This window comes from Pelobates fuscus, chromosome 7, assembly GCF_036172605.1.
Source record: "Pelobates fuscus isolate aPelFus1 chromosome 7, aPelFus1.pri, whole genome shotgun sequence".
In the NCBI taxonomy this organism is placed as follows: domain Eukaryota; kingdom Metazoa; phylum Chordata; class Amphibia; order Anura; family Pelobatidae; genus Pelobates; species Pelobates fuscus.
In genome coordinates this window covers 45,567,129-45,582,345 of record NC_086323.1, presented here as the reverse complement: position 1 = coordinate 45,582,345, position 15,217 = coordinate 45,567,129, and the positions used below count along the sequence as shown (strand labels likewise).

Sequence of the window (15,217 nt, the reverse complement as noted above, 5' to 3'; positions counted from 1 at the left end):
CCCTCACTGTCCTCTTCTCATCCTGATATCCCTACTTGCTCTTATAACGCCCCACTGCCCTCCAAATCCTAACCTCAATGAGTAACACCCCCCCCCCCCCTCACTGTGCTTCCACACATATTTCAACAGACTGATATAGACTGCCCTCCTAATGATAGTAAAACCTATACAATTATCAAACTTGGTAAAATATCATAATATCCTCCAATGTCCAATTTTCATAATTTTTATAAATTATACATTATTTAAAAAAATTAAAAAAATTAAAAATACACATATTTTAATATTAAAAACTAAACCGTGACCTATTTTAATAAAATAATAAGAATTCTTCACATTTGGTTGGATTTTTTTAAATGTCCCTTTAAGTGTTTTCTGTACAAAATGTACCTGTTGTTCCAGATCTCCAGGTGAATCGGTTGATGAAAAGTCCACAGAATCTTTACTCATCAGCTGTAAAATACATTATTGCATCATGTTATATTATCTGATTTAATATTGCATCATGAGGGATAATCAAACCAACTTGATAAACGTAAAAAGGGGAAGACAATTCCTTCCTGATAAAGTTCGGACATTCAGCATGTTTACAAGCATATGATGTTATTATGTGTAAGTGAAAAAAAAGACACAAACACATTAAAAGGGACAACCCAATCTGCATTGAAATCATTTTGACATATCATACAAACAGTGCTTTAAAAATTAAAAAATTACCAAGCACAGGAAATTAAGGGAAGATGATAAACAATTTGGCCATGCCCACTACTGTGTGGCATCGAACAGAGATCTATTGCTTGGCAAGTGATCTACTGTTTTTTTTTATTAGCCCATTTATGTGCCCTGTCTCTTAAAGGAACACTATAACATTAGGAATACAAATATGTATTCCTAACGCTATAGTGCTACCCCTCCTAGCTGGATTATTGGACGTCCCCCAGAATGCCTCACCTGAGATCTGAGATCTTCAGTCCTGATGGTCATAGCCAATCTAATGCTTCCCCACTGGGAACATTGGAAGGCTATTGTGCATGTGCTGCAAATGGCCGTGCTGCGACAAAGAGCATCTTCTCATAGAGATGCATTGAGTCAGTGCATCTCTATGAGAAGTGTTCAACATCTCCACACAGAGCCACTGCAGGACAAACCCAGAAAGTCCTTCTAGTGGCTGAGTAACAGGCAGCAGCGTAAACACTGAAAACGCAGGATTTATACAGTTGTGGTTGAAGGGACAATCTCTAAGGCCCAAAACTATTACATTAAGCTGTAGTGACTATAATGTCTATTGTGTCCCTTTAACCCCTTAAGGACCAAACTTCTGGAATAAAAGGGAATCATGACATGTCACACATGTCATGTGTCCTTAAGGGGTTAAATGGATACCTCAAGCACAATAATCACTACAGCACGCCCTGGCAATCCCCCCCAAGAGGCTACAAGAGAGGTGTTTTAGGCAAAATTTAAACATTGCCATTTCTCAGGAAACTGCACTGTTTTACATTGTCCGAGAAAAGAAACAGCATCTAGGAACCACAACCACTACATTATGGTAGTGGTTTGGGCGCTTAGAGCGTCCCTTTAATTTCTAAATGGTGGATAGTTGAGCAATGAGATCACATGGGCGTGATCGATACTCCAAAACCACTTAATTAAGCTGCAGTTGGTTTGGTGCTCAGAGTGTCCCTTTAAGGAGAAAATGACTAAACTTCAATAACTGGGTACCTGACAAATGCTCTTTAAACATACAGTGACTTGCAGACTGACACATTAGAGAGGCTACGTGCACACAGCCCATAGCAGAATTAGAATTCAGAACACTAGAATGCAGGCACAGACTATTCCATCACATACCCATTTAAACTTGTTTTTATAAATCAGGGTGAACAATCAAGTGATCCTAATCTAATATCAAATTACTCCAGTTAGGTTATGTCACGTTAATCCTTACCTCTTGAATGGCAGTCATGACAACGTGTTGTACAGACTCTTCCAGTGTCATTATAATCTGAATGTGTTCTGTAATGTAATCGTATGGCGAAGATTAAAACACAGACCGCATAACACAGGAGGATAACATGAATATAAAAGAGACTTGTTTATTTGGAGTGAAATCAGAGCGTTTTCAACCTGGGAGGATTTAAAAAAAAAAAAAAAGCTCAGCTGGGGCTAGGAGCAAATCCCAACCATCTCAGACTGGTCTAGACGGACACAGAGCAAAAGCAAAAAAGACAGCACTAAAAAGGGGCTGATACATTACGGACTATAAAATGTACTATAAAAAGTTGTGCAAGCCATATTGCTAGACAATGTATATATAAATTATATCCCATTTTCTACGTTTAACTCTGGGCAGTGAGCATAGTGGGAAAAAAAATGGACAAATGGGTTGCCATGACATTTCTGTGACGATTTACTGCAGCAGCCATTTTGTAGGAGGTAGGAACAAGCTTCAGGTAAGAATGTTGCTTACATTTTGATTTTGCTGCCAAATAAAATCTGAATTTCTCCATGGATAGCAGCAGTGCCCAGTTGGTATGATTACAGTTGTAGAAAAAAAAATTCTCGCCCCACTGTATTCTTCCCAGGTAAAAATCTAAAAGATCTCAAACGTAGACTAGATGTTGCACTGCAAAATTACTACCAGACAGCCAGTAGAGGCGCTTCTGGGTCCTTAGCGGACTTTAGGTTCGCTAAATAACGCTTTGCATGAGGACATCCAGCGTGAACTAAAGCCCCATAGGAAAGTATTGATTCACGGAGGGAGGGGGCAGAGGCCTACTATAGTGCTAGGAATACAACTTTTTATTCCTAGCATTATATTTTCCCTTTAACTAGGAAACTCATCTGCTGTTATCAGTACTGACAGCAGAGGGCTAATGCTGTTTGAGGGTTAGAGATAGTGTAGGGTTAAAGTTGGATATATGGTTAGTGTAAGCATAGGGGGTAGGAAAGGGTTGGCATTAACTACCAAAAACGAATTTAAATTGTAGACATATGAAGCATTTAAAGGGACACAACAGGCACCCAGTGCAATGTTCCTGCCCCCTTTATTCCTGCAATGTAAAACATTGCAGTTTTGGAGAAATGTTTTTAGTACTAAGCCTGCCTCGAGTGGCTGTCTAGACAGACTAGAGGCACTTCCGGGAGTTTACCGGAGTCTGAGTCCCTTAAATGATGCTGGCCATGCTCACGCTCTGCACGAAGACATCCAGCGTCAGTGAAAGTCCCGTTTGATTAAATGCTTTCCTACGGGGAAGGCCTAATGCGCTCGCACAGCTCGCTGTGCATGTGCATTAGGTCCCCCCATTGGATGACGTTGGAAGAGGCGGAGGGCTGACCCTGCACCAGGGGACATCGGAACGGGAATTGGGTGATGTGCAGGGGGGTGGGGTGGTGGTGGTGCTGGCGGGGTGGCCAGAGGGCACTATAGTGTTATGAATACCGTTTTGTATTCCTAACACTATATATTCCATTTAGCAATCAGGACTGATATGTGAGTTCTTTATATTTAGTTACATTGGGTTTGCAAAAATTATTAAAATAAAAAATGTGGGGGAAAAAAATAAATCCCACATTTTTAAAGGGACACTATAGTCACCAGAACAACTACAGCTTAATGTAGTTGCTCTACAGAGTATCCCTGCAGGCTTTTTGCTCTAAACACTGCCTTTTCAGAGAAAACATTCCCTTTTCAGAGAAAAGGCAGTGTTTACATTGCTCCCTATGGACACCTCCAGTGGCAGTTACTCAGATGGTCACTAGAGGTGCTTCCTTGGTCAGTGCATGGAGAAGCTGAACAATCCTTATAGAAATGCACTGATTCTATATAAAGACATGCAGATTGGCCAGCACAGCGTTTAACTCGCCCCGTCCCGTCTCCATGGTTGAGATTATCAGAAATGACGCTCTCAGCCAATCCAATGCGTTCCTATAGAAAAGCATTAGATTGGCTGAGATCATCAATTGTGATGATGTCAGCAAATAAAGAAGGTCAGGGTCAGCACCTGCGGATCTCTACTTATTTAAGGGGGGCAAGCGGGGACATAGGGGCTAAATAGTGTATTTAACACTTTAGGGTCAAGAATACATGTTTGTATTCATGACCCTATAGTTACATAGTTAGTTAGTTACATAGGCTGAAAAGAGACACGTGTTCATCAAGTTCAGCCTTCCTCACATCTGTTTTTTGCTGTTGATCCAAAATAAGGCCAAAAAACACAGTTTGAAGCACTTCCAATTTTGCAACAAACTAGAAAAAAAATCCTTCTTGACCCCAGAATGGCAGTCGGACTTATCCTTGGATAAAGGAGCTATTAAGCTACAATTCAAAAATTATATAATTGAATATTATGTTTTTGCAAGTATGCATCTAGTTGCTCTTTATAGTGTTCCTTTAACATTTTATTAACACCCAATGTTGTGTTAGGAATACATATAGGATATTAAACGAAAGTCCTTTCTATCCTTAAAAAAAAAATCTATATATAATATATATAGGAGCAAATAAAGAGATCCCCTCAAAAAAGTATATAGCAGACCATAAATTGGGACATACATCATGTAATCATAATAAAATCTGTAAAAAGCAGAAGTGGAATGCAGTCTACATAAATGATTTGTAGTTCAAATACACTGAACCCACCTATGGCTCCTTCAAGATCAGAATCAGACAAATACAAAAAGGCAGCAAACACATATCACTGAGTAACCAGATCCTCTACTTACCAATATTGGTAGAGAACAAGTCCTCTTGCTCATTGATTTAAGAGTTTATTCACCATAGTCACGGAACCTGGCACTCTCACCCATTAGCAATCATAAGACTACATTTTATAGTGTTTTACATATTTTACAAAACAAATTACCTTGTTTCTTTTCACAGTTGATGGCACAGCCTAAAATGAGCTGCAAGAATCGTCCCATCTCCGTTGGGTCAGAATGTTCTGCTATTCGGTTTAGATCAGGAAGGAGATATTCTGAAATGTGCTGATCTAGACACTTAGACATTACAAAAACAAGAGAGAGTTCACTTTCTACTAGATATGATTCAACCTGGCTACACAGGCTTCGTTATATTTGGCCCTGGTGACTTGAAAATCCTTTGCAACACTATGCCTTGCAAAGCCAATCATTCAAATCAATGACAAAGTGCTCCCAGGCAAAGTCTTGCCAGGCGATGTTAGTACACACACAATTGGTAAATAGAGTTATTTTGTAAATTTGCAGCAATGCCAAAAAAGACAGCATCTGGGTAAAATAAAATCGACCTCTTAGCATGTACTCCCACAATACAAACATTATATGTAAGGACTAACAATGAACATACATAGACATATCTACAATCTAGAGAACATACAATAACAATCAAAAAGGCTCAACATTTATGCATAGGAATTTAAACAAAACCAGAGCTGTTATTGCATTGGCAGCACTAAATCCTGCTGGAATTAAATTATATTACAATGATATTACAGATTGCAATTAACAACTGCCCTAGTCGTCTTACCTCTTGGTAATAATCAACAATTCCTTGTAGAATCTTCTTCAGGTTGTTGATCTAAACAAAAGAAAGGTGCTAGAATTTAAATATTTCTTGTTATTCACCATGTGGTATAAATTGGACGATAAACTCAATAACTGCTTATTTAAAATGGCTCTATCACAAAGCATCCTCTTGAGTACCACGGATGTGTCCAATGAAGTGCTACACAATGTTAGTTGTGTGTTGGTTAACACAGTGAAGGAGTTTAAGCATGCGTGGGATAGGCATAAGGCTATCCTAGCTATAAGACAAGACCAGGGACTAATGAGAGTATTTAGAAAATTGGGCAGACTAGATGGGCCGAATGGTTCTTATCTGCCGTCACATTCTATGTTTCTATATGAGGCACATCACTGATACTAAAAGGGCTTAAATAATAAAAAATAAAATACATTCCCAGCTAATACTTCCCTTTAAAGGGATACTATAGTCACCAGAACAACTATAACTTAATGTAGTTGTTCTGGTGAGTATAATCATTGCCTTCAGGCATTTTAATGCAAAAACTGCCTTTTTGGAGAAAAGGCAGTGTTTACATTGCCCCTAGGGACACCTTTAGATCAGGGGTGTATCCTGGTTTTGTGCTGCCCTAGGCAGGACAAAACTCAGGCGCCCCCCTCACCCCCCCCCCGCCACCCCCACCCAACCCTTCCCCCGCCTTCTAAATACACACACACTGACAGATACGCATCCATTAGCTAACTGTTAGCTAATGGATGCGTATCTGTCAGTGTGTGTGTGTGAGTGTATGAGTGTGTCTGTTAGTGAGTGTGAGTGTGTCTGTTAGTGAGTGTGTCTGTTAGTGAGTGTGTGAGTGTGTCTGTTAGCTGCTAACAGACACACTCACACACTCACTAACAGACACACTCACACACACTGACATACACACACTAACAGACACACACACACTCTAACAGACACACTCTCACACACACACACTCTAACAGACAAACAGACACACTCACACTCACTAACAGACACACACTAACAGACACACTCACACACACTAACAGACTCACACACACACACTAACAGACACACTCACACACACACACTAACAGACACACTCACACACTAACAGACACACACAGTCAGACACACACACACTCACACACTAACAGACACACTCACACACTAACAGACACACACAGTCAGACACACACACTCACTCACATTAACTCATTTTTTTTTTTTTTTAATTTACCCCCCCAGCCTCCTTACCTTTGGGAATGCTGGGGGGGGGTTCTCCCTCTCCCTGGGGTCTAGTGGGGCTGCCGGTCGGGCTGCTGGGCTAGTTGCTGGCGAGGGAGCACTTCCTCTGAGCTGTCTGCTCAGCTCCCTCGCGCGCCGCAGAGTGAGGCTGGGAGGCGGAGCCGGAATATGACGTCATATTCCGGCTCCCAGCCTCACTCTGCGGCGCGCGAGGGAGCTGAGCAGACAGCTCAGAGGAAGTGCTCCCTCGCCAGCCGCCCGCCCGCCCGCCCAGCAGCCACCAGCCCAGGGTGTCTGTTAGCCGCAAGGCTAACAAGGCATTTGCCCTGGGCGTTTGGGGGCGGCTTTTTTTGCCGCCCCCTGGAAAATGCCGCCCAAGGCAAATGCCTTGTTTGCCTCGCGGCAAATACACCCCTGCTTTAGATGGCAACTCCTCAGGTGGCCAGTGGAGGTGGTTCCTGGCTCAGTGCTGCAGAGTAGGCAGTTTTACGGCAAGGGTGCATAATTTATTATTGCACTATGGAATATTGCCCTTTAATGTAATTTGTATAGTGCATTAAGGACCTGTCGGCCTGGCAGATATGGTATTGTCAATGTCAAAAGGGATAATTTGATTGTATGGAGGTCAAAAGAGGTTAGGACCCACTGAGGTCAGATGACAGAAGAGGTAGTTTAAATGACATAGGGATGTGAAAAGGATTTTACCATATGGATGTGAATTAATCATGGCTCTGCAAGGGGTGAGGTTCTACACTTTGATTGTGAAAATAATAACAAATTTGTAGATGTAATTATTATTTTTGTGGCAGGTACATAAGAGAAGATAGAGTCAATTGTTTCCATTTGGATTGAGGTTGGTCTGGAACTTAGGAAGTGGACACTTACTATTTCTATAGGTTTGCCTTAAGTCCAACCCTGGGCAAAATTGGATAATCCACAGGGTATATATTCAATGATTTGGAGGGGTGTTGGTGTACTTGCTTGGGACGAAGATCTAATTTTAAGTGAGTCACCATCATCCTTCCTTGACAGAGACCCCCTGGGCAGAAGTTTTACTTTGAAAACCTAAGTGAGTAATTAGGACTTCTGTTATTTTATCCTTTTTGTTTTTATCTGTTGTTGGTGTAAATAATTTGTTTATCATATATTTTTGTATGCACTGTGACTATTTTTTGCTTAAAATAAACATTAATTTATTAAGTTCTGCCTTTGTCTGGTAAAGAATCATGTTACCTGAAGAAACTAATTAGGATTTAGCAATTACATAGATATTGTGCTAAGTGATATTTGGTGGGTTTTTATTATTGATTTACCTGGGGGACCAAGGCACCCCATTTATAAATTGTCTTGGTGGTGGCAGCGTTAAAGTAGTACTAGTTATATTATTATGTTCAAGTGTGGGTGGTGTTAAGGGGGATTTTGTCATTATTTCTGGTCTAGTGCAGACAAATAGTGAACTTTAACCCTATCACCACAAAAACTACGTCACGCCCACTCTTGGAGTAGGGTGCGTTCGTGACAGGCAGCACTGCCATTCAGCATCTCCACGCTCTGCATGGGGATGCTGAATTTTCCTCAGAGATGCATTGATTCAATGCATCTCTATAAGGAGGTGCTGATTGGCCCGTCCCCTTGCCAATTTTAGCCAATCCAATGCTTTCCCCATTGGCTAAAAATCGACAATTCTGATGATGTCACCAAGGGGGTGAATTTTTCATGCTTTTAAGGGGGCTGAAGGTGGGGGTCAGGGCTGGCCTTAGGGGTGTGCGAGCTGTGCAGCCGCACAGGGCGCCGTGGAGCAGGGGGCGCCATACGGCCGCACAGCTCACAAATGGCCGGCCGGGATTGTTATTAAAAAAAATAATAATAAATAAATGGGGGTGGGGGCGGAGCTTCATGTGCGGCAGGGCGGAGCTTCTCGTGCGGCAGGGCGGAGCTAAAGTACCGGATAACTGCTGCAGGGGAAGCAGGAAGGAGTCTCCAGGAGCTGCACTGCCTCCTCAATGAACTCCACAGGTAACTGTGTGATTGTCAGTGTGAGTATGACTGACTGTCTGCCTGCCTGTGTGTGTTTGTGACTGACTGCCTGCATTTGTGTGTCTGTGTGTGACTGTCTGCCTGCCTGTGTGTCTGTGTGTGACTGTCTGCCTGTGTGTGTGTCTGTGTATGTGTGTGTCTGTGTGTGTGTGACTGCCTGCCTGCCTGCCTCTGTGTGTGCAGATGTCTTCCTGTTTGTGTATGGCCGCCTGCCTCTGTGTGTGTGTGTGTGTGTGTGGCTGTCTGCCTGTGTGTGTATGTGTGTGGCTGCCTGTGTGCGTGGATGTCTGCATGTGTGTGTGTGTGGCTGTCTGCGTGTGTGTGTGTGACTGTCTGCATGTAAGTATGTGTGTGTAAGACTGTATGTGTGGCTGTGTGTGTGTGTGTGTGTGTAAAACTGTATGTGTGGCTGTGTGTGTGGCTGTCTGCCTGTAATTGTGTGTGAGTGTGATTATTTACCTGTAACTGTGTATGTGTGTTACTGCCTGTACCTGTGTGTTTCTACCTGATCCTGTGTATGTGACTATCTGCCTGCGACTATGTGCATGTGGTGGATTCGACAGTGTATATGTATAACTGTGTGCATCTGACTGTGGGACTGTGTGCACATAACTCTGCAAAAATATACACCTGCATTCACACACAGCCAATAAACCCAGCACAAATATCACATACAACCAATACACGCATATCACACATTGTTAATACACCCATTACAAATACCACACACAGCCAACATATAGCATCACACACAGTCATCACATCTATCACATACACAGACAACACAAACATTACATCATACATGGATGACAGGGGGGGCGATGTGAAGATTTTCCGCACAGGGTGCCTAAAGGCCTAAGGCTGGCCCTGGTGGGGGGGTAAGCCACCTAAATGGGGGGTTTAACACTATAGGGTCAGGAATACATAGTTGTGTTCCTGACCCCATAGTGCTCCTTTAACCCATCACTGCCCGACTGGTGGTCCACATTTCTAAGGCAATGTTGTATTAACTACCTCATATCTCAGAATAGAGAATGTAGTAGAATTGGCAAATTAACAACTCCTTCAAACTTCAGCCATTAAGAACAGCAATCATTTTATTTTTAAAGATTAATGTCTCTTTAAGTCTTGTCTGCTGCTGCTTGTGAACACATAGACAAAAAAATTAAATACTACTTAAACTTAACATGCAAGAGCCCTCAAGTGTTTGCCTAAATAACATACACAACCCTAAACACTGACACGTGTTAACTTTCTGAGAAATAGGTTTGATCAAATCCTGACTGAATTTTAAGAATAACTTCATCTTCAAAAAGGATGTTGGCTACGATTCAGGCAGTTAAACTCTCCTTTGATGTTTGCAATTTTTGACAATATTCACTGTCCACGATTAGGAAATAAAGTTTCATGAATACAAAACTCTTGTGGAACTGTTGTAAGAACAGTGTGCAAAATTCCCTCCTGTCATGTGGAGTCAATGCTTTAGGAGTGAACATGTTGATAATTCTACCTGCATGTTAAATTTCCAAAGAAATGATGTACAGATATAAAATACCTTTATCCTTTTATTGTCCTTTACATCATCTTTAATGCGAGTTAACCAGGTGTCATCAAACCATGAGCAATCACTGTATTAAAAACAAAAAGTTCTATGGTTAATTAAAGTAATTGGTACAAAATAATATGATATATACGATTTTCCAATCCCAAATCTTCCTTCCTTAATTATACCATTCAGAATTATTAGCAATACAAGAGTTATATCAAACATTGTAAATACTTAAGGCAGAGACCCTGACGCGTGCATTTCGCCAGGATGTGCCCTCTGATGAGCCACTCTGGCGAAATGTGTGAGTCAGGGGCTCAGTGATCTTTCTACAGTATTTAGAATGCTAGGTTAATATATTAGTTTCTTTAGTACATTAGAATGTTTGGCTGATAGACTAGTCTACCTGGACTATTTTTACTGTAGCGACCACTTGTATGATCAATTTTACAATCGCACTATATATGAGATTGGCATTGGTGTATGCAGCCGTTAGAAGGCAGTGAAACAGGAGCCCTCAAAGGCACAAGTTTAGTTAAATTCAGGCACTATATATCTTAGTACAACTTGACAACCTTTAGGATTCGTTTGAGGCTGCGTTCCACTTCCTGTTTATTGTCTATCTTACAAAGCTATCTGAGTACCCTGTTAAATAAGTCGCAACCGGTAAGTTAATAATAGTGACTACTAACAGGGAATCTTGCTGCAGTACACCCCTGTTTGGGACTTTGCCATAATAAGTGTTTAAAACTTCTGCATATTCATGCTATTGGTCCAGCAGCAGTGATCGATCAGCAAAGTTGCAAGCAGCTATTCATCTTACTGTTCTCTATAACTTTCACTCTAAGTTGAATCAATGTTTAGATGACAGTCCATTATCTAGTGCCCTCGAAGGCAATTTAGGACTTTTGTTTTATTTCAGCATATTGCACTATAGCATACCCCCACTTAGTGTTTTCTACAGTTACAAATATAGTTGCAACACGCTTGGGCTACAGTAACTAATATACTGCCCCTATTTACATTAGGACAGTACTGAAAGTTTGATACATTTGTAGTCCTATTGCTTCACTCTTCTACATACCTGGTATCTAGTAGTCTGTAATGGTATACTAGATATTTTTCTCATTAGTTTTATCTATTGTATTTAATAAAGGTTACATTTTATTTTTATTCTAGTTTGTCTTGGTTATGTAGGGATTTTTCCCTTATTAGGGAACACTCATTTTTCGTTCTTTTTCTTTATCCCATTTTTACAATTTACAATTCACTTTGTATGGGTTTTTATTTATTGGCTCATTTCTTTCTTTTCAATTAATGGGAGGAGTGTGTTTCAGGATATTTACGTCTCTCCTTTTTCAATACATTACAAAACACCTTGGCCAACAGTGTTATGACAACTTGGGGTTAGGTTCTAATAGAATTCCACAATTAAACCCCTCTGTAGGGATTTTTGCTTGCATGAAAACAATATAATATGACAATTTGATGTATTTTTATTAAACACGATATTGGTTTTAGATTTTCATAAAATAACCCAACTAGGAGTAACTGATATTTTTAAAAACAAAACAAACAAAAAAAAAAAACGAAAAACAACACAGTCAATAAAAATGGGCACCGGAAACATTGGTTTACCACAGACTACACTATCAACCAACCACCCACAAATCCTCCCCCATCCTTCTTATATACCCATTTTGTCTTCTAAGTTGTCCCCCATTCAACCATCCGGTTCATACCACTCTACTATACATGCCTCCCTTATTGGAGGTTCTATCTTACCCTGCACTAATGTTCGTAATCTCTTTAAATTGTTCAATATATATCTTTGAGCTCATTTACCAACAATTACTGTGTTTACACAACAAATATGTACCCATTTATATATATAAAGCTTTTTAAAACAAACAAAACAATCTGCACAGTGGCAAAGAATTGTGTGTAACTGAACAGCAAGACAATCTGTAAGAGTCTAACACACACTCTGAGCTTAAAATGAAGCTTACATCTCATGTAGTATCTGTGCCATGGTGACTCCACTGGAGAGGTCTTGGATAGTTTTGCAGGGAGATGGTGTGTTGAATGTCTGCAGCTATGAAAAAAAGAAAAGGACATAAGATTTTAGAGGATGAAAAATCTTACTTGTACCTTCTACACTTATACCACTTAATACACGCCTTCTGCATAGTAAAAACTTTCATTTCTCGGTTTCAGTGGAATACATTTATTGCCACATTACACCAATCTGTTTTTTTTTTTTTTTCCTTCAAGCATTACTCCAAGCACCAATCAGTGACTTGAAATGGTCATGGTGCCTGGAGACTGTGAGGGTTTTGTATGAGTTTTACCTCTCTGCTGCCGAAGATGTAACACCACCTCCGGCTGTGTCATTGGGGCATCATCAATGAGCCTGGAACAAGACTTCCGGGGTGGCTAATGTCAACACTGTGCATATTTTCATGCATGGAATTGCATTCATTGGTTGGGAGTGGTCAGCTGACATCTTAGCCAATGAATGGTGACTGGGTCGGCTTCTGGATACTGTAGCTGATGGTGGAAGCATGTCATTAGCGCCAAGAGGAGACCAGGAGACCCACGGGGACCCAGGTAATAGGGCAAACCATTACTAAACAGATTGTCCCATTATCAGGTAATGAGGCCAAGGTACTCCTGGCATCATAACCACTACAGCATTAGCCATGGTGTACTAAGTGCTATGGCTATATATATATTTTATATATATATATATATATAAGAAATAAAATAAAAAATAAATATGAAGAGAAAATATAAAATAAAATTGGTTTTAAAGAAAATTAGAGAAATAAATTAACAGACAACAATAATATACGTATCTATATATTATCAGATTAGTATATGTAAGCAGAGTGGATATAAGAGAGGCCAGCTCAGTTCTATTAAAATAGAGTAAGGCCACTCAGGAGGTGCTTCACACCAATAAGAGTGAGAATTTGTTTTGCATATTTTAGGCCATAATAGACGAGATGGAAAGATTCTCAAATTCAGTTAGAAAGGCCTGCAATTCCCTTTCTCCATTCTCTATGATTCCCAGTTTGGGGAATAAACAGACAGGATTATAAACTAAAGTGAAAATTCAAGGTGAATTTCAAATTTAAGGCCAAACGAGCCAAACTGAAAGCAGTGCTGGCTTAGAGGACATTTCCAATATGGCTATTTTGACCTTAAATTTGAAATTCACTCTGAAGTCTCACTTTGGTAAATAACCGTGATAATCTTTGACACACACTATGTTTTTTTTTCTCTTTTTTTGTAATTCTTTATTTGTAATCGACATGAGTAATGTATAATCGGTCATCAAGGGTTACATACGTGTTATGATACAGATAATAAGTTTGTGTACATTAACATATTACAGCTTTTGGCTCAAACTACATGGTACTACCGAGCACATATGTCTGCTGCGTCAACTGATCATGTTTTTTTTAAATGTATTTTATTTTACTGCGGAATTCTGGCCTATGGGTCCGACTTCTCAATGCTTGATTAGAAAATAAAAATTCAAAAGATGTAAATACATCCAAAAGGGTGCACTACACAAATATAGAAATATTTTAGGTCTATAACCTTCTAACAAATATCAGAAGCACCATCCACATAGCCACTTCAGAATGACCACAATCCTTTTCCACTCGGTTACTAAATACATTTGTACAACAGACGTTAGTCAAGTATAAAGAAGGAAAGTATCTATTTTACATTATTGTATTTTATTCTCGAATATTGGTACTGGCAATATTTGTGGACTACATTTCCAATGATGCCCAGGATATATGTATAATATATTGCTGCCTAAAACCATTAGCGTGAGTTTTTGATGACATATAAGTAATACCGGAGTTAAATTGCAATTTTATTTAAGGACGCGGAGGCTCATATTATGCTTATCTCCTTCTTTATTATACCTCAGCAGCAAAGAGAAGGTATAAGACATTCATAGAAAAAAAGTTCTCAAAAGGTTAACACAACATTATACCCTTAACCAAATGGGAACAGTCCACATATCCATAACCACCCATGTGACCTTTCCTCTCCCTCTTTCTTTGCTGCTGCCTCAGCTAAGTATCACCCAATTTTAGCTCTCTCTACTTCAGAGGAGCTTATGCTTAGATTTGTTAGATTTTGTATAGTCCTGTTATGTGTATTTCTTCATGTATATTTTCCCTAGGTATATTCCTTTAAATATAGCTTGTCTGTATACGATCTTGTGATTTTACATCTCTCCGGTGGTTTTCCACCCCCCACCGGCGGTAAAACTCCCTCCCTCCCTCGCCTCCCCGGGTAGTCTATTACCCGCTCGCGTCCCCATCCTTTCCCCAGAGCTAACCCGCTGCGACGGTTTGCCCAGCGCGGGCATTTCACGGCCGAGTGCCGCTCGCATGTGCGCAATGGCGGCCGCACAGCGCGGCGGCCATTTTCACTGACGAGACTGACAGGATTTTGCCGCACTTTTCCCGGCGCTCCCTTTGCCCTGAGGGGCGGGCGGGCGCACGCGCGGATTGGCTACTGGCTGTGGCTTGCAGCTTACCAGTGCTCCCTTGCGGCCATTCCGGAGGGAACACTCGGTAAGCTGACAGCCTTTGCTTGTGCCTTGCCCTGTCACTCTTAGCCAGCAACTCCATCCTGGCGTCTAGCCACAAGCCTAGTGGCCTCGGCCCCAAGGCCCAAGATGACAAGCCTGCATCCCTCAGCGGCCGCAAGGCTACAGAAAAGACCCACCAGGTGGGCAGGCAAACCTCCAAAACGAGCATGACGGACAGGTTGCGCCCTGTCACTAATGAGGACGTGGGGCCCCCACATAAACGAGCCACCTGCTGGGCAAAAACGGTGAGGGCATG

At 40.9% G+C, this 15,217-nt stretch overlaps 1 protein-coding gene across 2 annotated transcripts in view; it reads right to left on the bottom strand.

Moving 5' to 3' along the window:
• HOOK1 (hook microtubule tethering protein 1) overlaps positions 1-15,217 on the bottom strand; it is a 64,609-nt gene that overhangs the window by 22,796 nt on the left and 26,596 nt on the right. For both annotated transcript variants that reach the window (XM_063428034.1, XM_063428033.1), the window contains 6 exons: positions 12,347-12,432; positions 10,347-10,419; positions 5,507-5,557; positions 4,866-4,998; positions 1,949-2,016; positions 391-453 (listed from right to left, as the gene is read on the bottom strand). In XM_063428034.1, coding sequence (XP_063284104.1) covers positions 391-453; positions 1,949-2,016; positions 4,866-4,998; positions 5,507-5,557; positions 10,347-10,419; positions 12,347-12,432 — 474 coding nt within the window. The remainder of the gene's footprint in view (positions 1-390; positions 454-1,948; positions 2,017-4,865; positions 4,999-5,506; positions 5,558-10,346; positions 10,420-12,346; positions 12,433-15,217) is intronic.